This window comes from Sminthopsis crassicaudata, chromosome 4 (assembly GCF_048593235.1).
Source record: "Sminthopsis crassicaudata isolate SCR6 chromosome 4, ASM4859323v1, whole genome shotgun sequence".
Lineage (NCBI taxonomy): Eukaryota > Metazoa > Chordata > Mammalia > Dasyuromorphia > Dasyuridae > Sminthopsis > Sminthopsis crassicaudata.
The window spans coordinates 30,213,662-30,230,621 of NC_133620.1; the positions used below are offsets into that span (position 1 = coordinate 30,213,662).

Genomic DNA, 16,960 nt, shown 5'->3' on the forward strand with positions numbered 1-16,960 from the left:
TCCCTGGGCTGTCCTGACAGGCTCCCTGCCCTCCCCTCTGCTGGCCGACGACCACCCCCGGCACTCCGCACTGTTCCCCTCCCTGCTCTCTAGCTGCCTCACTCGGTGACCTCATCAGCTCGGTTACGGTCAATCCTGCAGCTGACCCTCAGGCCTGCACATCCAGGCCTCTCAGACTCGGCACGCCCATCTCCATCCCTTGGAGAGGCCGTCCAGACTGACCTCCCAGCCACGACTCATCTCCCCTCTCTGCACCTTTGCACCAGCTGTGCCCTCCTCCTCCCTGGCTGTCTTCTCCAGGAAGTCTTCCTCACGCTGCCCTGCCCCTGACGTCCGGGTGGTCTCCATGGCAGAACGGAAGCTCTCTGAGGAGAGGGACCCTTTCATATTTATCTGTTTCTCCCAGGCCGAGCCCTGTTGTATGGCAGGTTTTTAATACAACAGGTTTTTAATAAATGTTACCCATGCCTTCGTCTGGCTTCCCCATCACTACCAAGGGTCCCGCCCAGCTTGCTGTAGCACCAAGGAAAGTCAGGCAGTCGAAGACCCCCAGCGCCCCCAGACCGAGTGGGGCTGGCCCAAGAGCCTGGGGAACGGCCCTCGGCAGCCACAAATGGAAGAAGAGAGCACGTATTATGTGCTTACTGTGTGCTGAGTGTTGGGCAGCCAGACAGTCCCTGCCTCTCAGGAGCCCGAGCTGCACGTGGGAGGGGGAGGTCCCCTCGTCCTTGGGGGGCTTTTCCTAGTGTCATTTCCACTGATAAAATTGTAGCCACCAGGGCCGAGGACCTGGGTGACGAGAACTTCCCCTCGGGCCCTGGGCTGCGGCCCCGGCAGGAGCACTTGCTCGGGCCGGGCTGCACTGCTGGGCAGGAAGGCTGTTGGGGAGGTGCTGGTGCCCACCAGGCGGGCACAGGCTGCTCCAGACTCTCCCTGAGGGTGCCCGGCACACCTGCAGCAGGGATGGCAGCTGGTGAGGATGGCTGGCACCCTCTCCACAGGAGCTGCTCCCTGGGCAGGATGCCAGCCTGGAGCCTGGGGGCACTGCCCAGCCTGGGGTTGCTGTGCTGGCAGCGGTGGGAGGAGGAAGGCAGTGATGTTTGTGGCGGTGGCAGCTGGGCTGGAGGCGAGGGGTCCTGAGGCTCTTGGGCGCAGGGTCCTGCCCCGGCCAGTGAGAGCAGGAGGGGCGGCTGGACCTGAGAGGCCCAGTGACCGCCCGGGGCAGATCACCATCAGACAGTGCTGGGGGGGGGGAGGATTCTGTGCTAAGGGATGGTGAGCCCGCAGCTTGAGTCATCCTCCCCTGCCGGGTCATGCCCGGCCTCCCTCTGCACTCACATGACCCGGGCTGGGGCTCCTCTCCCTCCCTCTGCGGCGGTGCACCCGAGGACCCCCGACCCCTTAGCTCCCCCCCATGAGCCCTTGCCCCCAGGCTTCTGGTCCTCCCTAGGGAGAGCCTGATCCCCAGGTTGTCTCCGGGCGGGGGCGGGGCCCCGGGGGAGTGAGCTCCCGGTGGCTGAGGCTGCTCCCTGTGCCCGGGCAGGAGGTGCCGGTTCGAGCCCCCCCCCTCCCCGAGCTGTCAGGCGGTGCGGGCCGAGAGGCTGGACGCTGTGGGGGCAGTGGGGGTGGGGGGCGCGACCAGGGCGCGGGGAGCCCTCAGCAAGGTCAGCGGGCCGGTCATAGGGGTGGAGAAGGGGCCGGAGGAGGGTCTGCGCGGCTGGAGGGGGATGGCGGCGAGGGGAGGCCCGGGAGGGGGCGCGGACAGAGCCGCACATGGCTAGGCGAGCGCTGCGGACTGGCGGAGGGACCCGCAGGCTGAGGACCGCCGCCGGCAGAGCCCTGGGGCTCCCCACTGAAGACTCCCCCGCTCTCATCAGGCCCGGGCTCCGGGGTCACGGCCACGGCCACTCGCGCGCCCCAAGGCGCCCAGGCCCTCTGCGCCCCGCGCTCCACGTCCCTGCGGGGCGGGAGCGCCCCGAACGCTCGCGCGGTCACGGTCACGGGCGGGTCACGGTCAGGGCCGGGGGCGCGCGTCAGGACCGTTAGCTGAGGCCGCGCGCGGCGCGCGGCGGGGAAGGAACGCGCTCTTACCGCGGGGCGGGATCGACGGCAGGGGGCTGGAGGGGCGCGGGGCCGGCGGGCGCGGGGTCGGGCCCGGCCTCGGGCTCCGGCGCGGGGGACTCCGCGGGCGCCGCCATGGCGGGGACGCAGCCTCGGCCTCACAGCGCCAGGGGCGGGGCCTGGGGCGAGGGCGGGGCCGGCCTAGCCAATGGTGAGCCGCGACCCCGGCCCGCGGGCAAGGGGGCGGATTCATCTGGCGCTGCAGCCAATCAACACAAGGGGGCGGGGCAGGTCGAGCCGGGTGGATAGCCAATGGCAGAGTGAGGTCGTAGGAGGTGCAGACGCGGAGTTGGGGGGGGGGGCCAAGGCTGCAGTGGGGTGGGGGAGAGCTCAGCCCCGGTACCCAATCCCCACAGCTCTTCTCCTTCCCCCACTCATCCGGCTCAGTGTCCTTAGTGCAGCCCCCATTCACTTCCAATACCCTCCCCGCTTTCCCCATCTCCCCCGCCCGCCCTGCCTCAGTTTCCCTGTCACTCCCACCCTGCCCGTGTCCCGTTCCCCATTCACCCCGTCAGTTCCTCTAAGCGAGCCTCCCATCCCTAATCACCGTCGCGTCCCCGTCTCCCCTTGGCCGCTTTACTGGCCCCGCCTGCCTCGCTCGGCTCCCCGTTTACCCTGGGCCGCCGCGGCCTCAGTCTCCCAGCCCCTCAGGGGCCCCTCCCTCCCCTGGTCCCCTCCCCGCACAGCGCCAGGTGTCCGCACTGCCCACGCGCGCTGACCCCGGCGGCCCTTGGTCCGTCAGCCCCTCCCTCCGTGGTCAGGCCCAGGAGCACCGAGCGCGGAGCGCCTCCGGCCGGCTCCCGGACGGGACGTCCCTCACAGCAGCTGCCCCCCCACCCCGCTCCCCCATTCCTGAGCCCGCCTTGCCTCGCTTGGCCCTTCTGTCCCGGAGAGGAGACTGTGCGTTGCCACCGCCTCCCCTGCGTCCTTTCCCACCCTGGCCTGAGCCAGGACCCCCTCCCTGCCCGACGGAGGGGAGCTAGGAGGGCTCTCAGCAGGGGGGAGGGGGAGTGGTTCCTCCTGACCAGCCCCTGCCGGCTGACCCCTCAGCTCGGAGGTCTGCCCCAAGTCAAAGAGGCCAGCCGCTCCCCCCAAATCCCACCCGGGCCAGAAGCTGGGCCCTGGGAAACACCATCTGCTCCTCATGCCCCGCTGACCCCCCCATCACTCCGCCCTGGGGGAGGGGCGGGGGGGGGGAGCGGTGGGGGGGGAGCGGTGGTGGGAGAGCGGTGGCCCCGGAGGCTGAGGCTGCTCCAGGGTCAACTGGCCTGGACCGCAGGCAGAAGCTCTCCCGCCTTGCCCTCCCTTCGCTTGTGCTTATCGCAGGGGTCACCACCCGGCAGACCCGCCTGCCCCCACCCAGACTCTGCACCCGCTCTGCGGTGGGCTCGTCTCCTTGTCTTACGGGCTTGCAAGCGCACTCACAGGATCCTTGATTTAGAGCTGGAAGACCCCTAAAAACCCCTTATGTCCCATGGTACTGATGAGGAAACCCGGGGAAAGGAAGCCAGCTGAGCTCACATAAGCCATCTGAGCCCCAATTCATTCCAATGAGGCCCTTTCTGCTGTGACAAGAATACGACTCTAAGTGGGGGTCCCTGCCTCAGAGAGCGCCGTTCTCCGGCGAGAGAATGGCTCACTAGCAAATGAGACGCCAGCAAATGGGGGTCAGCCTTCAATGACTCAAAGGGGTCCTCCCAGGTACCAGTGAGCTAATGAGCACAGCACCCCCAAGGCCTTTCTCAGTCCCGAGCTCCTCCTCGGCTCTGCCCCTCCCACTATTTCACTTGTGGCAGCACCGTTTCTCCCCCCCTTTCCCAGCAGGTGACTCCCGGATTTGTAGCCTTTCCCCGACCTCCGGCCTTGCAGCCCCAGCTGCCCGGCACACAGCGCAGTCAGTGTCTAACAGGCATCTTACACTCGACATTTCTAGAACTGAACTCGTGGCCAGCTCCCAGAGTCGGTTAGCTCCGACCTAGAGGGGGGGAGAATCCAGCTGAGGGGAACGGAGCCTGCCCCTTTCCCTGGTCTCCCTGGATTCCCCAGTCCAGGGGGCCCAGGGGGGAAATGGGGCCCAGCCTTTTGGGCTCCCTGCTCTCATCCCAGAGGCCAGGGAAGTCCGGAAAGGGCCCCTTTCAGCAAAGGAGGCCTCCAGAGCTTACCACATCCTCCCCCTTGCAGCTTTTTCAGCTTCCGTCCCGCCCGGCGCCTCTTTTTGGATCGCACCGCTGGCCTTCCTCTCCCTGGCTCCGGTCATCCCTGGCTCACCTGGGCCCTGTCCACCCCAGCTCACACAAACCCGCTCACCCTGGCTCCATCTAGACCTCCGACCTCTCCATTGGCCCTCACTAGCCTCACCCCGGCCCAATTTGCCCCAGGGACCCGAATTCCAAGACGGGTTCAGGTCCTTCCTAGAAGAAGAGGAGGATGTCCAAACCCTTCTTCCTCCTCATTTCCCAGTGCAGGGGTCATTATTCTACAATTACAGGTAATCATGGCTCACACTACACACGTATGGGACATACACATATGGGCAGGTACATTTTATACCTGCACACACACGGGGCCAGCCCGGAGACCCCAGAGCCCACAGCCAGGGTGCAGCTGGCCCATTAGTACCCATGGTCCCCTAGAACACTGCCCCTGGCCCTTCCTGGGGGGGGGGAAGAGGGAGAAGGGGAATTCGAGACCCCCCCCAAATAGAGGGGTGCTGTCTGGCCCTGGCTGCACAGGAGTCCCCACAGGCAGCCCAGCTTGACCAGGGCCTGGGGGGGGCCAGGGGAGCAAGGGCAGCAGGCCACCAGGGCCTGGGGGGGGGGCCAGGGGAGCAAGGGCAGCAGGCCACACCCCCCCCCCCAGCGTCTTACTCACCTCTCCCTTTCCAGTCCTGGCTCGGCAAGGATCCTCTCCCATCCTTTTCTTACTGAGCCTTGATCGTGAGACTGGCAAGGGGAGGGGAGAGCCCCAAGGAGTCTGGGCAGTCCCTCCCCTCTTGCAGGGGGAGGTGGGCACTGAAAGGTTGCATTGAGGCCCGGCCCTGGGCTGGGCGGGTCAGGTAACCGCGGCCCCTCCCAGCCCCCACACAAAGCAGGGCATTGAGGCAGCATCCCTGGCGGCAGCACGCTCCCTCCCCCTCCTTACTGCAGTTTTCTCTCTTGTAGGGGTCGGGCCAGGGAGCCGGGCTTCAATCCCCACCACTGCCAGGGCTTCCCAAAGGGGCCGAGAGGCCTCGGGACCCCGCCTGAGGCCATGCCCCTCCCCCGGTCCGCAGAGCTTCTGGGGCCTGGAACCCCCGCCGAGCTCTGGATGACCACAGGCAGAAAGGGCCTCCGAGGCTGGGGTCCCGGGTCCTAGTGGGAGGAGTAAACCCCCAGCACGGGGCCTGCTCAGATTGCCTCTGGGTCTGGCTCCGGGCCTCCCCCGCCCTTCCCCCACTTCCTGAACCTGCCCTCAGGCCAGCAGCTCCCAGGTTCAGACCAGCTATTTGCACTTTCTTGGAAACACCCCTGCAGCGCTCCGAGCCTGGGGGAGGAGGACGCTGGGGTCCTTGTGCTGCGCAGGCCTCTGAGTTCCAATCCAGCTCCTCTCCGCATGGGGGTATTCTGGGAGCCTGGAGCCCTGGCTGGGCCCCAACAGCCCCCACTGAGGCCCTTCCTGGGGCAGCACCCTCCCCCGTCGGTTTGCTGGGGCAGGGGGTGGGGGCGCAGTTCTTTTTTTATCTGGTATCTCCATAATGGAAACCACTTCCTTTTCTTCACAGACCCGGCTACCAGCCTTGCTCGGACCCCCGTTTACCTCCTGCCCAGAATAGCAGCTAATAAACATTTATTAAGCATTTGCTGTGTGCAGGGAATTAAAAAATAAAATGAATGGCACATGCCCTTCTCTTGGGGATTCCTGAATCTCTAAGCTGGAAGGGGGAAGAGAAGAAGCACTTATTAAGCACCTACTGTGTGCCAGGTCCCCATGAAGATTAAGTTCTCATAACTGTGAGGTAGGTGTTATTATCCCCATTTTACAGCTGAGGAAACTGAGGCAGGTCCCAGAGATGGTGTCTGAGGCAAGGATTTGAACTCTGGTCTTGTTGATCACAAAGGGCAGATGATTGACACAGTGGTGGTAGTGCAGGGTCTGAATCTGGAAGACTCATTTCCTGAGCTCAAATCCAGCTTCAGACACTTACTAGCTGTATTTTCTCATCTGTAAAATGAGCTGGAAAACGAATGGCAAACCGTTTTCAGTATCTGCCAAGAAAACCTGGAGGGGTCACAGTCAGACACAAAAATAGATGGATGGATGGATGGATATGGAGAGATAAGTGGGTAGACAGATAGACAGACAGATATAGTCGATTCATCTAGGAGCCCATTCTTGCAAGACAAATGGATGGAGAGATGATAGACAGGTGGATGGATGGATGGATGGATGGATGGATGGATGGATGGATGGTTAGACACAACTGAAAACTGAACAAAAACAATGACTTGGTGACCCCAGCCCCATTGCTCTACCCACTGTGCCATCTGGCTAGGACTGCCAGGGCATCAAGTCCAATCTCAGCTATACCCAGAATCCTAATCCAGTATTCTCACGGAAGACTCATCTCACCGAACCTTTTCTTCAGACTGACCGTGCTCACTTCTTTTAATCAGTCCTACTGCAGACTTGAGGTCTCTGGACCCTCGATTCCCAAGCCATGCCCTTGGAGACCTGACCCTTCGGATGTGGAGGCCTGGCAGGGGCTGAATGCATGGGATCATCCCCTCCTAACTCCAAGGCACTGTGCTTTTCTTTAAAACTACTCTCCTCCTCTGCCCAAAGGGCTATAAAAATGACCCAGCTACTACTGGGTCTGATTCCCAAGGAAATCATAAAGGAGGGGAAAGGACCCCATGTGCAAAAATGTTTGTAGCAGCTCTCTTTGTGGTGGCGAAGAATTGGAAAAATGGGTGGATGCCCATCATGTGAGGAATGGCTGAATAAGCTGTGATACATGGAGGAAATGGAATATTATTGTTCTATAAAAAATGATCAACAAGCTCATTTTAGAAAGGCCTGGAAAGATTTCCAAGAACTGCTGCTGAGGGAAACAAGCAGAACCAGGAACACATGGTACAATAACAGCAAGGTTGTGCCATGATTAACACTGAAAGACTTGGTTCTTTTCAGTGGTCCAAAGCAATCTCAATAAACTTTGGACAGAAGAGGCCATCTGTATCCAGGGAGAGAACTATGAAAACTGAATGTAAATCAACACATGCTATGTCCACTTTTTTTTCCTTTTTGCGCTGATTTTTCTCTCACATGATTCATAAAGAAATGTGTATTTAAAAAGTCAATATTCATGAGTAACCAGAAAAAAAAATAAAACATTAAAAAAAAAACTACCGTTCTCAGCTAGACTGTCACACTTGGTATGGACAGACTTGCGCAGCCTCAGTGGGCAGTGCCAGCTCAGCGCCCTGATACTTCCTAGCCATGTCCCCCTGGCTCGGTGACTTAATCCTAAAGTCCCTCTCCTAGCCCAGGGACAGGATAGGAGGGAGGGGTGGGAGTTGCCCAAAATGGGGAGTCCCAGATTTCTTTCTCCCTTCTCTGCACATGGCAGATTACACGCCACACTTTGACCCTGCCTCCCCTGTGGCTCAGAAAAGCAGCTGCCCTGGACCACGCTCCCATTTCATAGCTAGAGTTGATTTTACAAACCCGAGAGTAAAGCTTTCTGTCTGTCGCATCGATTGCAGCACTCTAAGTCGGCCCCACATGGCTGCCCGATGTTAGCCTCTTATCAGTGCCCTTGGCAGAGGAGATGAGCCCGCTTTCCCGCCTCTGGATAGCATCTCCCAGGGATCTCCCACCATCGATGCTGATGAAAATCACCCTGCAGACCGGGCTTTATTCAGCTCTGATTCAATCTGATTAGATTGAAGTCAAGTCCCCAACTTCCTCTTTCAAAGAGAGGGAGGCAAGGACGGTGTCACTTCTGCTATGGAGCCACAGGGGCCTCTTGACAAATGCTCACATCTGGCTTGGGCCATTCTTGCTGGAACCACGTAGACCCTTAGTGATTGCTGCCTCCTTTTCTAGAGGTTCCCCAGGCAGCCCTTTAACAAGATGTTCTTGAATTCTCTGGCAATCAAGTCAAGCCCCCTGGCTCTGGGATGCCCGCTTCATTGGCATTTTTCAGAAAACCATTTGCCCTTTTCTAGTTTTATGGCCCCTCTGGAATTCTCCAAACTATTTCAAAGACCTAGGGCAGTAGCACACTAATTACACCCATGAGAATCTTTCTTTTAAAAAAAAAAAAATCCAATATGTGTAAACATATTTATACAATTATTCTGCTGCACAAGAAAAAAATCAGATCAAAAAGGAAAAAAAGAAAAGAAAACGTAAGCAAACAAAAAAAAAGAGTGATAATGCTCCCTTGTGAGCCACGCTCCGTTCCCACAGGCCTCCCTCTCCCCATCACAAGACCATTGGAACTGGCCTGAATCATCCCATTGTTGGAAAGAGCCACGTCCACCATGAGAACCTTTGCATCCCCAGGACTGTCTATTAGCAGGACAAGCTACCGCAGAACTTCCCACTGTCCATTTTTGGCTCCATCCTTTGACACCCAAAGAACATTCTCCTTGGCAGAAAAAAATCAATGTCAATTCCGAGTTTGCTTAAGTTCTGGCTTCCCTCTGAGGTCGGACAGGCCCCAGGCCCCACTCTCATTCACCGAACCGTCCTTGGCTCTCTGCAGCTTCATTCACCCCACAGAGAGCTGAGGCGCCTACTGTGTGCTGCCGAGTCCCCCCGTGGCCAGTTACCTCAGCCAGCACGCCTTTATTTTCTGCACCTTGCAGGGCTTTCCCAGCGGCCCAGGGCCGGAGGTGGGGATGTCCCGCCATTCCTATCTCGGCCCCATTGGTTTCTTCCCCTTTTGATGAATGAGGTTCTCATGAGCCAAGCAGGGAAGCTGCTGAAGGAGGGGAGGGCGCGAGGCATCCGGTAGGTGTCCGGCTAATTGGAGGGGAGAGATGGCTGCGGATCCAGGTGTCTGCAGCGCCTGGAGCCAGGGAAGGGATCTCTCTGGCTCCAGAGGGCAGGCCCAGCACACCAAGAGCAGAGGCTCAGGGAGAGAATGGAGGTCAGGCTGTCACCCCGTCTTTCTGCTCCATCTCCCACCCACAACAGCATTCTGGCCAAACTGGCCCCAAGTGGCCTGTGGGGCGCCCCTCAGCTCCCATCCATCTTCTCCGTGTTCTTCCAGGCCCCCCCCCAGCCCTTTCCTAGCCTCCTCCCTCCTCCCTCACACAGCTTTTACTTAGGGTGAGCGGCTGCCACAGCATCCACAGAAGGTCCCTGAGGGCCGCAGACACCGCAAGAATTAATAAAGTTGCTATCACCACTCTTAGACCACTCCACGGGGCTCCAGGGATGCAAAACCTTAAGGAAATGGGAGGAGACCCCAGGACGCTGAGTAGGCACCTCTCCTCGGGAGGGCTCCCTGACTCCTCCAAGTCCTGCTGGGAGCCTGGGGGCAGGGGAAGGTCTTTTCTGGAGGAATCTCAAAGGAAGCTGGAGATTGCGTGCAGTAGGTCTGCCAGGTAGAGGGCACAGCCTGGGCTAAAACCCGGAGGTAGGAGACGCCAAGAAGGGAGGAGGGAAGGGCGAGAAAGCCCCCTGCAAGCCAGCAATACCCAGAGAGGCAGGAAATCTGGAGACGCAATGGCGTTCTGGCGCTGGGTTAGCTGGCTGGTGAAGGGGTGGGGATCCGGGCACCAAGCAGTTCAGGCTGATGTCCCGGAGGCCTGGCCATCCCCGGCTGCATATGCCGGGGGATTCCTGCCCTTCTGGGAGTGACCTTCCACCCTGCCTCCTCCCAGGGCCCACCAAACACTCCTGGGCTTCCTGCAGAGGCTGGCATTCCACTGCTCATGACCTGCAGCCCGGGCTGCGCCACCTCTGGGTGCAGCACAACAAGCTGCCCTGGGCCAGGGGCCTGGCAGACCTTTAATCAAACCAGCTGGGTTGGGAGCAGCTAGATGGCACAAGGGGCAGAGCCTGGAGTTAGGAAGACACATATCCAAACCGGCCTTGGGCATTGCATTTCCAGCTCTGGGACCCCAAGTAAGTCACTTAACCCCAACTGCCTCACGCCCCCAAATTAAACTCACTGCATTGACTTTGCAGTGCCCATGGGCTCCCTCCAGGTGCCTCCCCTGCTCCCTGCTCTTCCCAGCCCGGGAGGACACCCTGACCCAGACAACCCGAGGCCTCCCCCTGGCTCAGACAAGACCATGAGGGTGAGAAGGCGCCCATTCTATCGCCCTCCCTCAGGAGAACAAATGGGGGCCTCTAGAAACCCCGGGTTGAATGAGTCGAGGGCCTGTTGCAAGCGGGAGCTCCCCCCCCACAGAGGCCCTCCACATCCTGACCCAGGGAGGCCATTCCTAGGGCACTGAGGCCGTCCCCCAGGCCAGATCTTCAGGCTCGGTAACCACAGACATCATGGGGAGGGATGACAGACACGAGCAAGCAGGTCTCCAGGCAGCCTGGCCCCACTCGCACCCGCCCGGCCAACAACCACGCCAGACGCAGTTTTCAAAATAATTTGGTTTTATAGCGTCGAGTGTAACAAAAAGGCAAAGGATCAAATCCCTGGTTCTCCTGCACACAGGGAGTGGGGTTGGCAGAACTCCAGGCCCGCACAGCAAATTCATGGGATCCCCGTGCTCAGTCCACCCCCAAAGCCCCTACATGATTGACAGCTTCATCAGTTAATGCTGACAGGTACTCCCTCCACAGCAGCGTCTTCCCCTCCCCTGCTGCAGGCGGGCCTGACTGACCATCATTAAAATGCCCCCTTCCCCTCCCCCTAGTTTCCCCCCCACCCCCCACCCTCCACCTCACTGCACCATTCAGGGTACCAAGAAGCCGGGTCCAAAAGTGCTCCCTCTCCCTGCCTCGGGGCAAGTCCAGAAGAGGCAGGACCCTGAGACTCCATTGCCCAGAGGAGAGTTAAGGGGCTCCTCAGGGCTCAAGGACCCCCACCCTAGTGCTTCCACAGCCTGTGCCCACCCGAGGGAAGGAGCTGCCAGTGCCCAGCTCAGCTCCTGGTGGGCAGAACCGAGGTGTAGTGCTTCACATTTAGTTTGTCCGGGTAACTCCTTCCAGCCTCCCCAGCTCGAGGGCTTCGGCCAGAAGCACCAGGAAGCAACGGAAGCTGGTGGAGACCAAACACACACATAAATATAAAAAGGAGAAAGAGGAGCAAGCGCCAGGAATGCTGCCTGCTCCTTGCTCCATCTGTCCGTCCGTCTGTCCGGCCGGCCGGCCAAGGTCCACGCGTCCCCCGGGCATGCTTGCACATGCCCCGGGCAGAGGCACAGATAGCACCAGCTCCCAGTCCCCACAAGCAGGGCCCGGTCCCTTCAGAGGTAGGGGGCTCCTGCAGGCCACAGGCCCACCACCACAGGTCCAGGACCCCGGGCTCAGAGCTCAGCCTCCCTTCTTCATGGCAATGTGTGGCAGAAGGACAGGGAAGGGAATGGGGCACGGGAGGAAGAGCTAGTTCATTTGGTTTGTACAATCTCAGTTTTTGAAATTCTACTCCGAGTTCCACGGGCGTGGTGGGGCTCAGGACCACGGAGTGCTCCCCGCTGACAAGCTGGGTCCGTGCAGCCCCTCTCCCCTACTCCATGATGGCCCGGTAGAGCGCCGGCTCAATATAGTCTTCTCGGTACCGAGAGTTGATGACCCGCTGCCGTTTCTTTTCCTGCCCGACATCCTTCTCTGTGAAGATCTCTGTGAAGCGCATGTCCGAGGCCACCGACTAGGAGAAGACCAGAGGCCCATCAGCCAAGCCCACCCAGGGCCCGGCCCCCCCAGGCTCCCCCAGTCACTCACCAGCCGGGACTTGACTCTCTTGGGGAGCTCCTCATCCAGCGTGTAAACGTCATCCCTCTTCACCATGAGCTGGGAGCCATCTTCAAACTCCACCTGCAAGGGGCCGAGGCTGCTCAGCCAGAGCACACAGCCCACCCCGTCCCCAGCGCCCACGGCGGGACCCCCAGGCAGGGTGACGGGGAAGCCTCCTCCACAAGGCTGAGCTACCTGGTACATCTGGATGGGATGGGAAGCTACGAACGTCGCTCCATAGACCTGTCCGTCTGTCCATCTCACTTGGACCACCTCCCCTCCAGCGGGAGGCCCCAACTGGAGGCAGTCGCGACTCTAAAGGTCCCAAGAGAGAAGAATGACTACAGGAAAGGCCCCAAGCCTGCTGCTCAGCCTGGCCCTGGGAGGGAGGGAGCTGGGGAGAAGGGCCACGCCAGCCCCACTACGCCTTCATGCTTAAGGAGGCCCAGCAGTGCCTCCGACCCAGACCCGAACCACAACCGGCCCAGGGAGAAGCCCTTTCTGCTCAGAGATCCTGCGGGCTACAACATCCAGGGAACAAGCCCCAGGGTCTCTTTCCTAATTCTGCACTGGGGGGACCCCCTCAGGACCTGTAACTTACAAACAACCCTCTCTACCCTTTGTGACATTACCAAGGCAACCCAGGGGCGCAGAGGCTACTTGGGGAAGGGGAAACTGCTGTCCCCGACTCGGGCGCCCGCTAGTTACCACAATGTCCTCAGGGTAGAGATTGTCGCTGAAAGAGCCGTCATCAAAGTTGACCTCGTAGAAGGTCTCCGTGGAGAGCTGGACAACCTCGCACTGGTAGAAGCGCCCGTTCTTGTGCTTACTAATGACCGTCTGGCCCGCAGAGAGGTCCTGGAGGGCGCCTTTGGCGCGCTGAAGGGAGACCAGCGATCAGGCCAGGGCGCCGCAGGCGCAGACCCGACAGCCCACTGCCTGCAGGCAGGAAGGCCCCGGGGCTGCAGGGACCGCTGCCCGCCTGCTGCCCCCGTAACCTCTCAGCTTTGTCCTCCAAACTCATCCTCAAACCCCACACCGGCCAAATAAGCTCCGGCCCCTCCGGGGGACAGCTCCGGCCCCGGCACTAACTTCTAGACTGTCTGAGCCAGACAAGCATCTCTGTGGGTGAATGTCCGATAGGAGGAACCAGACACCCAGCCCGCTGCCAACCAGCAGCTCTCAGAGCGGGGGCGACATAAAGGACTGGGGGCCCTTCACCTGGAGAAGAGAAGGCTAGCTGGCTTCAAGAGTCTGAAAGGATTTCATGGGGATGCCTGGGTCCCGGCAGTTGCTGAGGATGAGATTTGGGAGGTGTCAAAACCAATCAGGGCCAGCTGGGAAGGTGACGAGCAGGCCCCGAGACCTTCAGGGGTGCTGGGTTTCCAGCAGAGTCCTTGCTCTGAGCCAGCGGAGATGATGGGCCCCCAGGCCCCGGGGCCGGTGTGAGAAAGGGAGGGTCCCTGTCTCCTCTGCTTCTTCCGAATGGCCACCTCCCTCCCCTCCCTCACCTCTGCCTGAGAAGGAACCTTGTGCCGAAAGCAGGTGATGAAGACCACAAAGGGCCAGTCGTCCGGCTGCATCATCACCCCAGCGGCCTGCGCGCAGCTCACGTGGAAGGAGGTGGGGCAACGGCCATGGGAGCACTGAACACAGCAGCCAGCCACCCTCTTCCTCCGCTTCTTACAGAAGACGCACTTCTGCAGACACAAGGCAAGCCTGTTATGGGAGCGGCGGTCCCGGCGATGTGCCCACCCCAGGGCTCAAACCCTGGCACAGCCCGCAGGGCAGGGCCCTCTCTCTTACCAGCTTGAAGCGAAGAAGAGGGATTTTGCTCAGATCCACCGGGCTGCGCTCAGCGATGTTGACAAACTTAGCTTCCAGGACTGCAATGGCACACATTACGTGGACCCACCTACCACCAGGACAATGAGCTCGACCTTGGTCACGGCTATCCAGAGCCGCATTCTAACCCAGCCTGGCAATCACTCCAGTGAGAGCAACCCTGCCCCGCCTGAGCCCTCCGACCACCCGGCAAAATTCCCTGACCACTTGGACGTTGCCTACCATCTCGTAGGGCCCAATCATAGCCAGCAGGGCATCACTACCCTGGGCCCTCCCCCTAGCAGAGGTCCACTGGTGGCTCCTGAGCCCCCTCCCCATCCTTCTCCCAGGCTGCTCCCCGGGCCCAAGGCTTCCTAACACCCAGAGATGACCCTGGCTCTGCTCTCCGACAACACCATGAGGAGTAACCCCTCACTCCCTCCATCCTTAGGTTTCATCTCCCACGGCTCCACCTGCCACGTCCGGGTCAGGGCAGACGGCCTGCACTCACCGATCGTCATTGGCTCTCTGCAGGGCTCCTCCTCGCAGCGAGCACAGGCAGCAGCCCTGGGAAGGAAGCAGAGCCCGCTGAGGCCTCAGGAGCCAGAGCATTCCCCCCCCCTCTGGTCCCCCCGCCCCTCCAGCCTACCCCACCATCCCACCACTCTCCCCCCTACCTTCCCCCCCCCCCCCCCTCACCTCCTCTAAGGCGCTGGCTGCACACCGAGAGCACATCCAGTCATCTGAGGCCTGCTCAGGGGAGACTCCGTAACAGCCTAACAAAGACAAAGGCAAGCCCCTCAAGGAAAGCCCTGCAGTGCCTGCCCTGCCACCCCCGCAGGAGCCCTGGGCAGCCGCCTCTCTGGACAGCTGGCACACCTGCCCCACTAAGCGCCCTGATGGCACACTGCCCGTCTCCTCTGCGGGGCCCTGATACTGAGCCCCAGAGGGGCAGCAGCCCAGGGCCTTGAGTCTCAGGCACCCCCCAGCCCCGGCCCACTAGGGCCCAAGGCAGGCACTCCCCCGGCTGGTCAGACTGGGCTGGCAAAGGCTGGGCAAGGAAGGGCAGCCCCTCTCCCGGGCAGGTGCCCCACACTTACTGGCATGGACGCAGACACAGCACTTCCGGCAGGTGATCAGGATGCTGGTGCCGTCCTCCTCCAGGTAGGGCGTGGAAAGGCTGAGGTCGGTGCTGCAGCCCGTGGCGGTGAAGCACATCTCGGGGATCAGAGGCCTGGTTCTGCGCCTCCCAGGGGCCACCTCAGGCCCGTCTGCCCAGCTCTGGTTGTGGCCTCCCCCCTCGGCCTAGGAGACAGACAGACGGCAGCCTCGGTGGGCACACTGGCAGCATCCGAGAACGGCCCCCCAGAAACACCTGAAGATGGGCCTGCAGCACCCCCCCACCCCGATGGTAGGCTCAGCAACATGGCCTCCCCACAATGGCGGCCCACAAGTCAGACACCCCCAGATTCAGCCTGGGGGGAGGGGGGCGCTCTGGCAGGTCCAGGATTCAGTCCATTCTTGACCAAGGCCTGAGTCCTGTGCCCGTGCCAGCTACTCCCACCTCGTTCCAAGGACCTTCCCGAGAAGGGCGGTCATTGGGCGCCACGGCCCACCACCAAGACTCATGAAGGCAGGGCTTGACTTGGGGGTCATTTACTCTGAGCCTCCCCTGCACAAACCTCTGGAAGACAACTACAGGGTGACAACCATCATGTCCCCATCCCAAGTCTCACCTGTTGGTAGGTTTGGAAAATCATACAAACTGCACAGTGCGGGGGCTGCTGGGCCATGTTCTCATTGTACGCCCTTTCGGCCTCAAAGTTCAAAGGTCGGTTCTGCCAGAGCTGACTCAGGGGCTTGGCCCAAGCCTCCGTCTCTTCAGCCTCCTCTTCTGGGGTCAGCTGCTCACTGGCCTCTGCAATCCAGATCAACCATAAGAGGAGGACCCAGGGAGGACCTGTGGGCAGCCCAAGGCCCCGGACCCCCGGACAGAGCTCCTGAGAGCCCTGACAAGACACACTGAGGTGCCTCACCCTCTGGGAGCGCCCGGTGCAGTTGGAGGAGGAAAGCAGCCCCGGCCTGCTTGAGCAGAGGGACTCCTGGGGCTTTTTAGATTCTGGAGCCTGAGCGGGACCTCCCTCTCCACCTAATCCCGGCAAGGAGGAAACTCTGGGTCTGCCTCCCTGCTGTGGGGCCAGGTCTGAAATTGGCCAGATACCGCCCCCAGGCTCTTTGATGCGACCCTCACAGCAACAAGCCTGGGAGACGGATGCTACTGTATCTCGTTCGAGCCGAGGTCTTCCCTATCCTCTGCCCCGCTTTGACTGCCTTAAAGAAATGCTTTTAATTTCTCATCTCACTGGAACAGAAAAATCTTAAATTTCATATTTATAGCTTTTATTTAAAGCCCACGTTACAATGCAACATACATAGCTGAACAGAGGAAAAACCTCTCAACAAAGGAGGTGAGACATAGGGAATTCTTAGTCACGCTCCCCTGCCGCTGCTGCTCGGTACATTTGGGCCGGAGGGGAAGTCAGGCCAACAGCGCTAGGAACAAAGGTCCAGTTCACAAAGTGAGACCAGGCCCCCCTTGAGTAGGTGCAAGCAGTCAGTGTCCAAGGGGTGTCCCAGCCACAGCCCTCCTCTTCCTGCTCTTCCTCCTGCCCTGAGCCAGTCCCTCCCCTTCCCACCTCCCTCCAGGGCTGGTGGTAACTGCTAACTCAGAATTCTACCAAAACAGCCATCTTTGCTTAACTTGTGCCCTGAGCAGGAGAGCTTCCCCACTGCAGAGGAGGCTGGCTTTGGGGTTGTCACCAATGGCATTAGTCTAGAACTCTCCTCCTTTACTTCCCCAACTTCCTTGATCTAATTAACGAGCTATATTTGTCCCGGAGTTTGACACGGTGCTTTCTCAAATTTCAGGAACAGTTTTATAACAGAGAGACTGTCAATTAGTGACATCTCTAATATAATATGCCCCCTTCTCTCCTCTGCTGTTGCTTCCCCCGGTGCACTCTCCTGTCGCACACCCGGGTTCCCCCCATCTGCCTCCAGGTCATCCTCCACAGGCCAGATAAAGGGATTTTCCTTCAATGCA

The 16,960-nt window shown here is 60.3% G+C and overlaps 2 protein-coding genes across 10 annotated transcripts in view; both read right to left on the minus strand.

Annotated features, from left to right (window-relative positions):
- The window catches only part of ST3GAL3 (ST3 beta-galactoside alpha-2,3-sialyltransferase 3), a 128,428-nt gene extending 126,206 nt beyond the window's left edge, over nt 1–2,222 (minus strand). For all 6 annotated transcript variants that reach the window (XM_074266157.1, XM_074266163.1, XM_074266160.1 and 3 more), the window contains exon 1: nt 2,092–2,222. The gene's annotated coding sequence lies outside the window, so the exon portion shown is untranslated. The remainder of the gene's footprint in view (nt 1–2,091) is intronic.
- Nucleotides 2,223–10,713: 8,491 nt separating this feature from the next.
- The window catches only part of KDM4A (lysine demethylase 4A), a 31,572-nt gene continuing 25,325 nt past the window's right edge, over nt 10,714–16,960 (minus strand). For 2 of the 4 annotated variants that reach the window (XM_074266168.1, XM_074266164.1), the window contains 10 exons: nt 15,594–15,775; nt 14,958–15,162; nt 14,557–14,633; nt 14,369–14,424; nt 13,840–13,948; nt 13,545–13,733; nt 12,742–12,912; nt 12,229–12,348; nt 12,022–12,114; nt 10,714–11,947 (listed from right to left, as the gene is read on the minus strand). In XM_074266168.1, the coding sequence (XP_074122269.1) occupies nt 11,807–11,947; nt 12,022–12,114; nt 12,229–12,348; nt 12,742–12,912; nt 13,545–13,733; nt 13,840–13,948; nt 14,369–14,424; nt 14,557–14,633; nt 14,958–15,162; nt 15,594–15,775 (1,343 nt within the window). In that variant the 3' untranslated portion in view covers nt 10,714–11,806. The remainder of the gene's footprint in view (nt 11,948–12,021; nt 12,115–12,228; nt 12,349–12,741; nt 12,913–13,544; nt 13,734–13,839; nt 13,949–14,368; nt 14,425–14,556; nt 14,634–14,957; nt 15,163–15,593; nt 15,776–16,960) is intronic. The other 2 variants (XM_074266166.1, XM_074266167.1) reach the window with 1 other exon arrangement.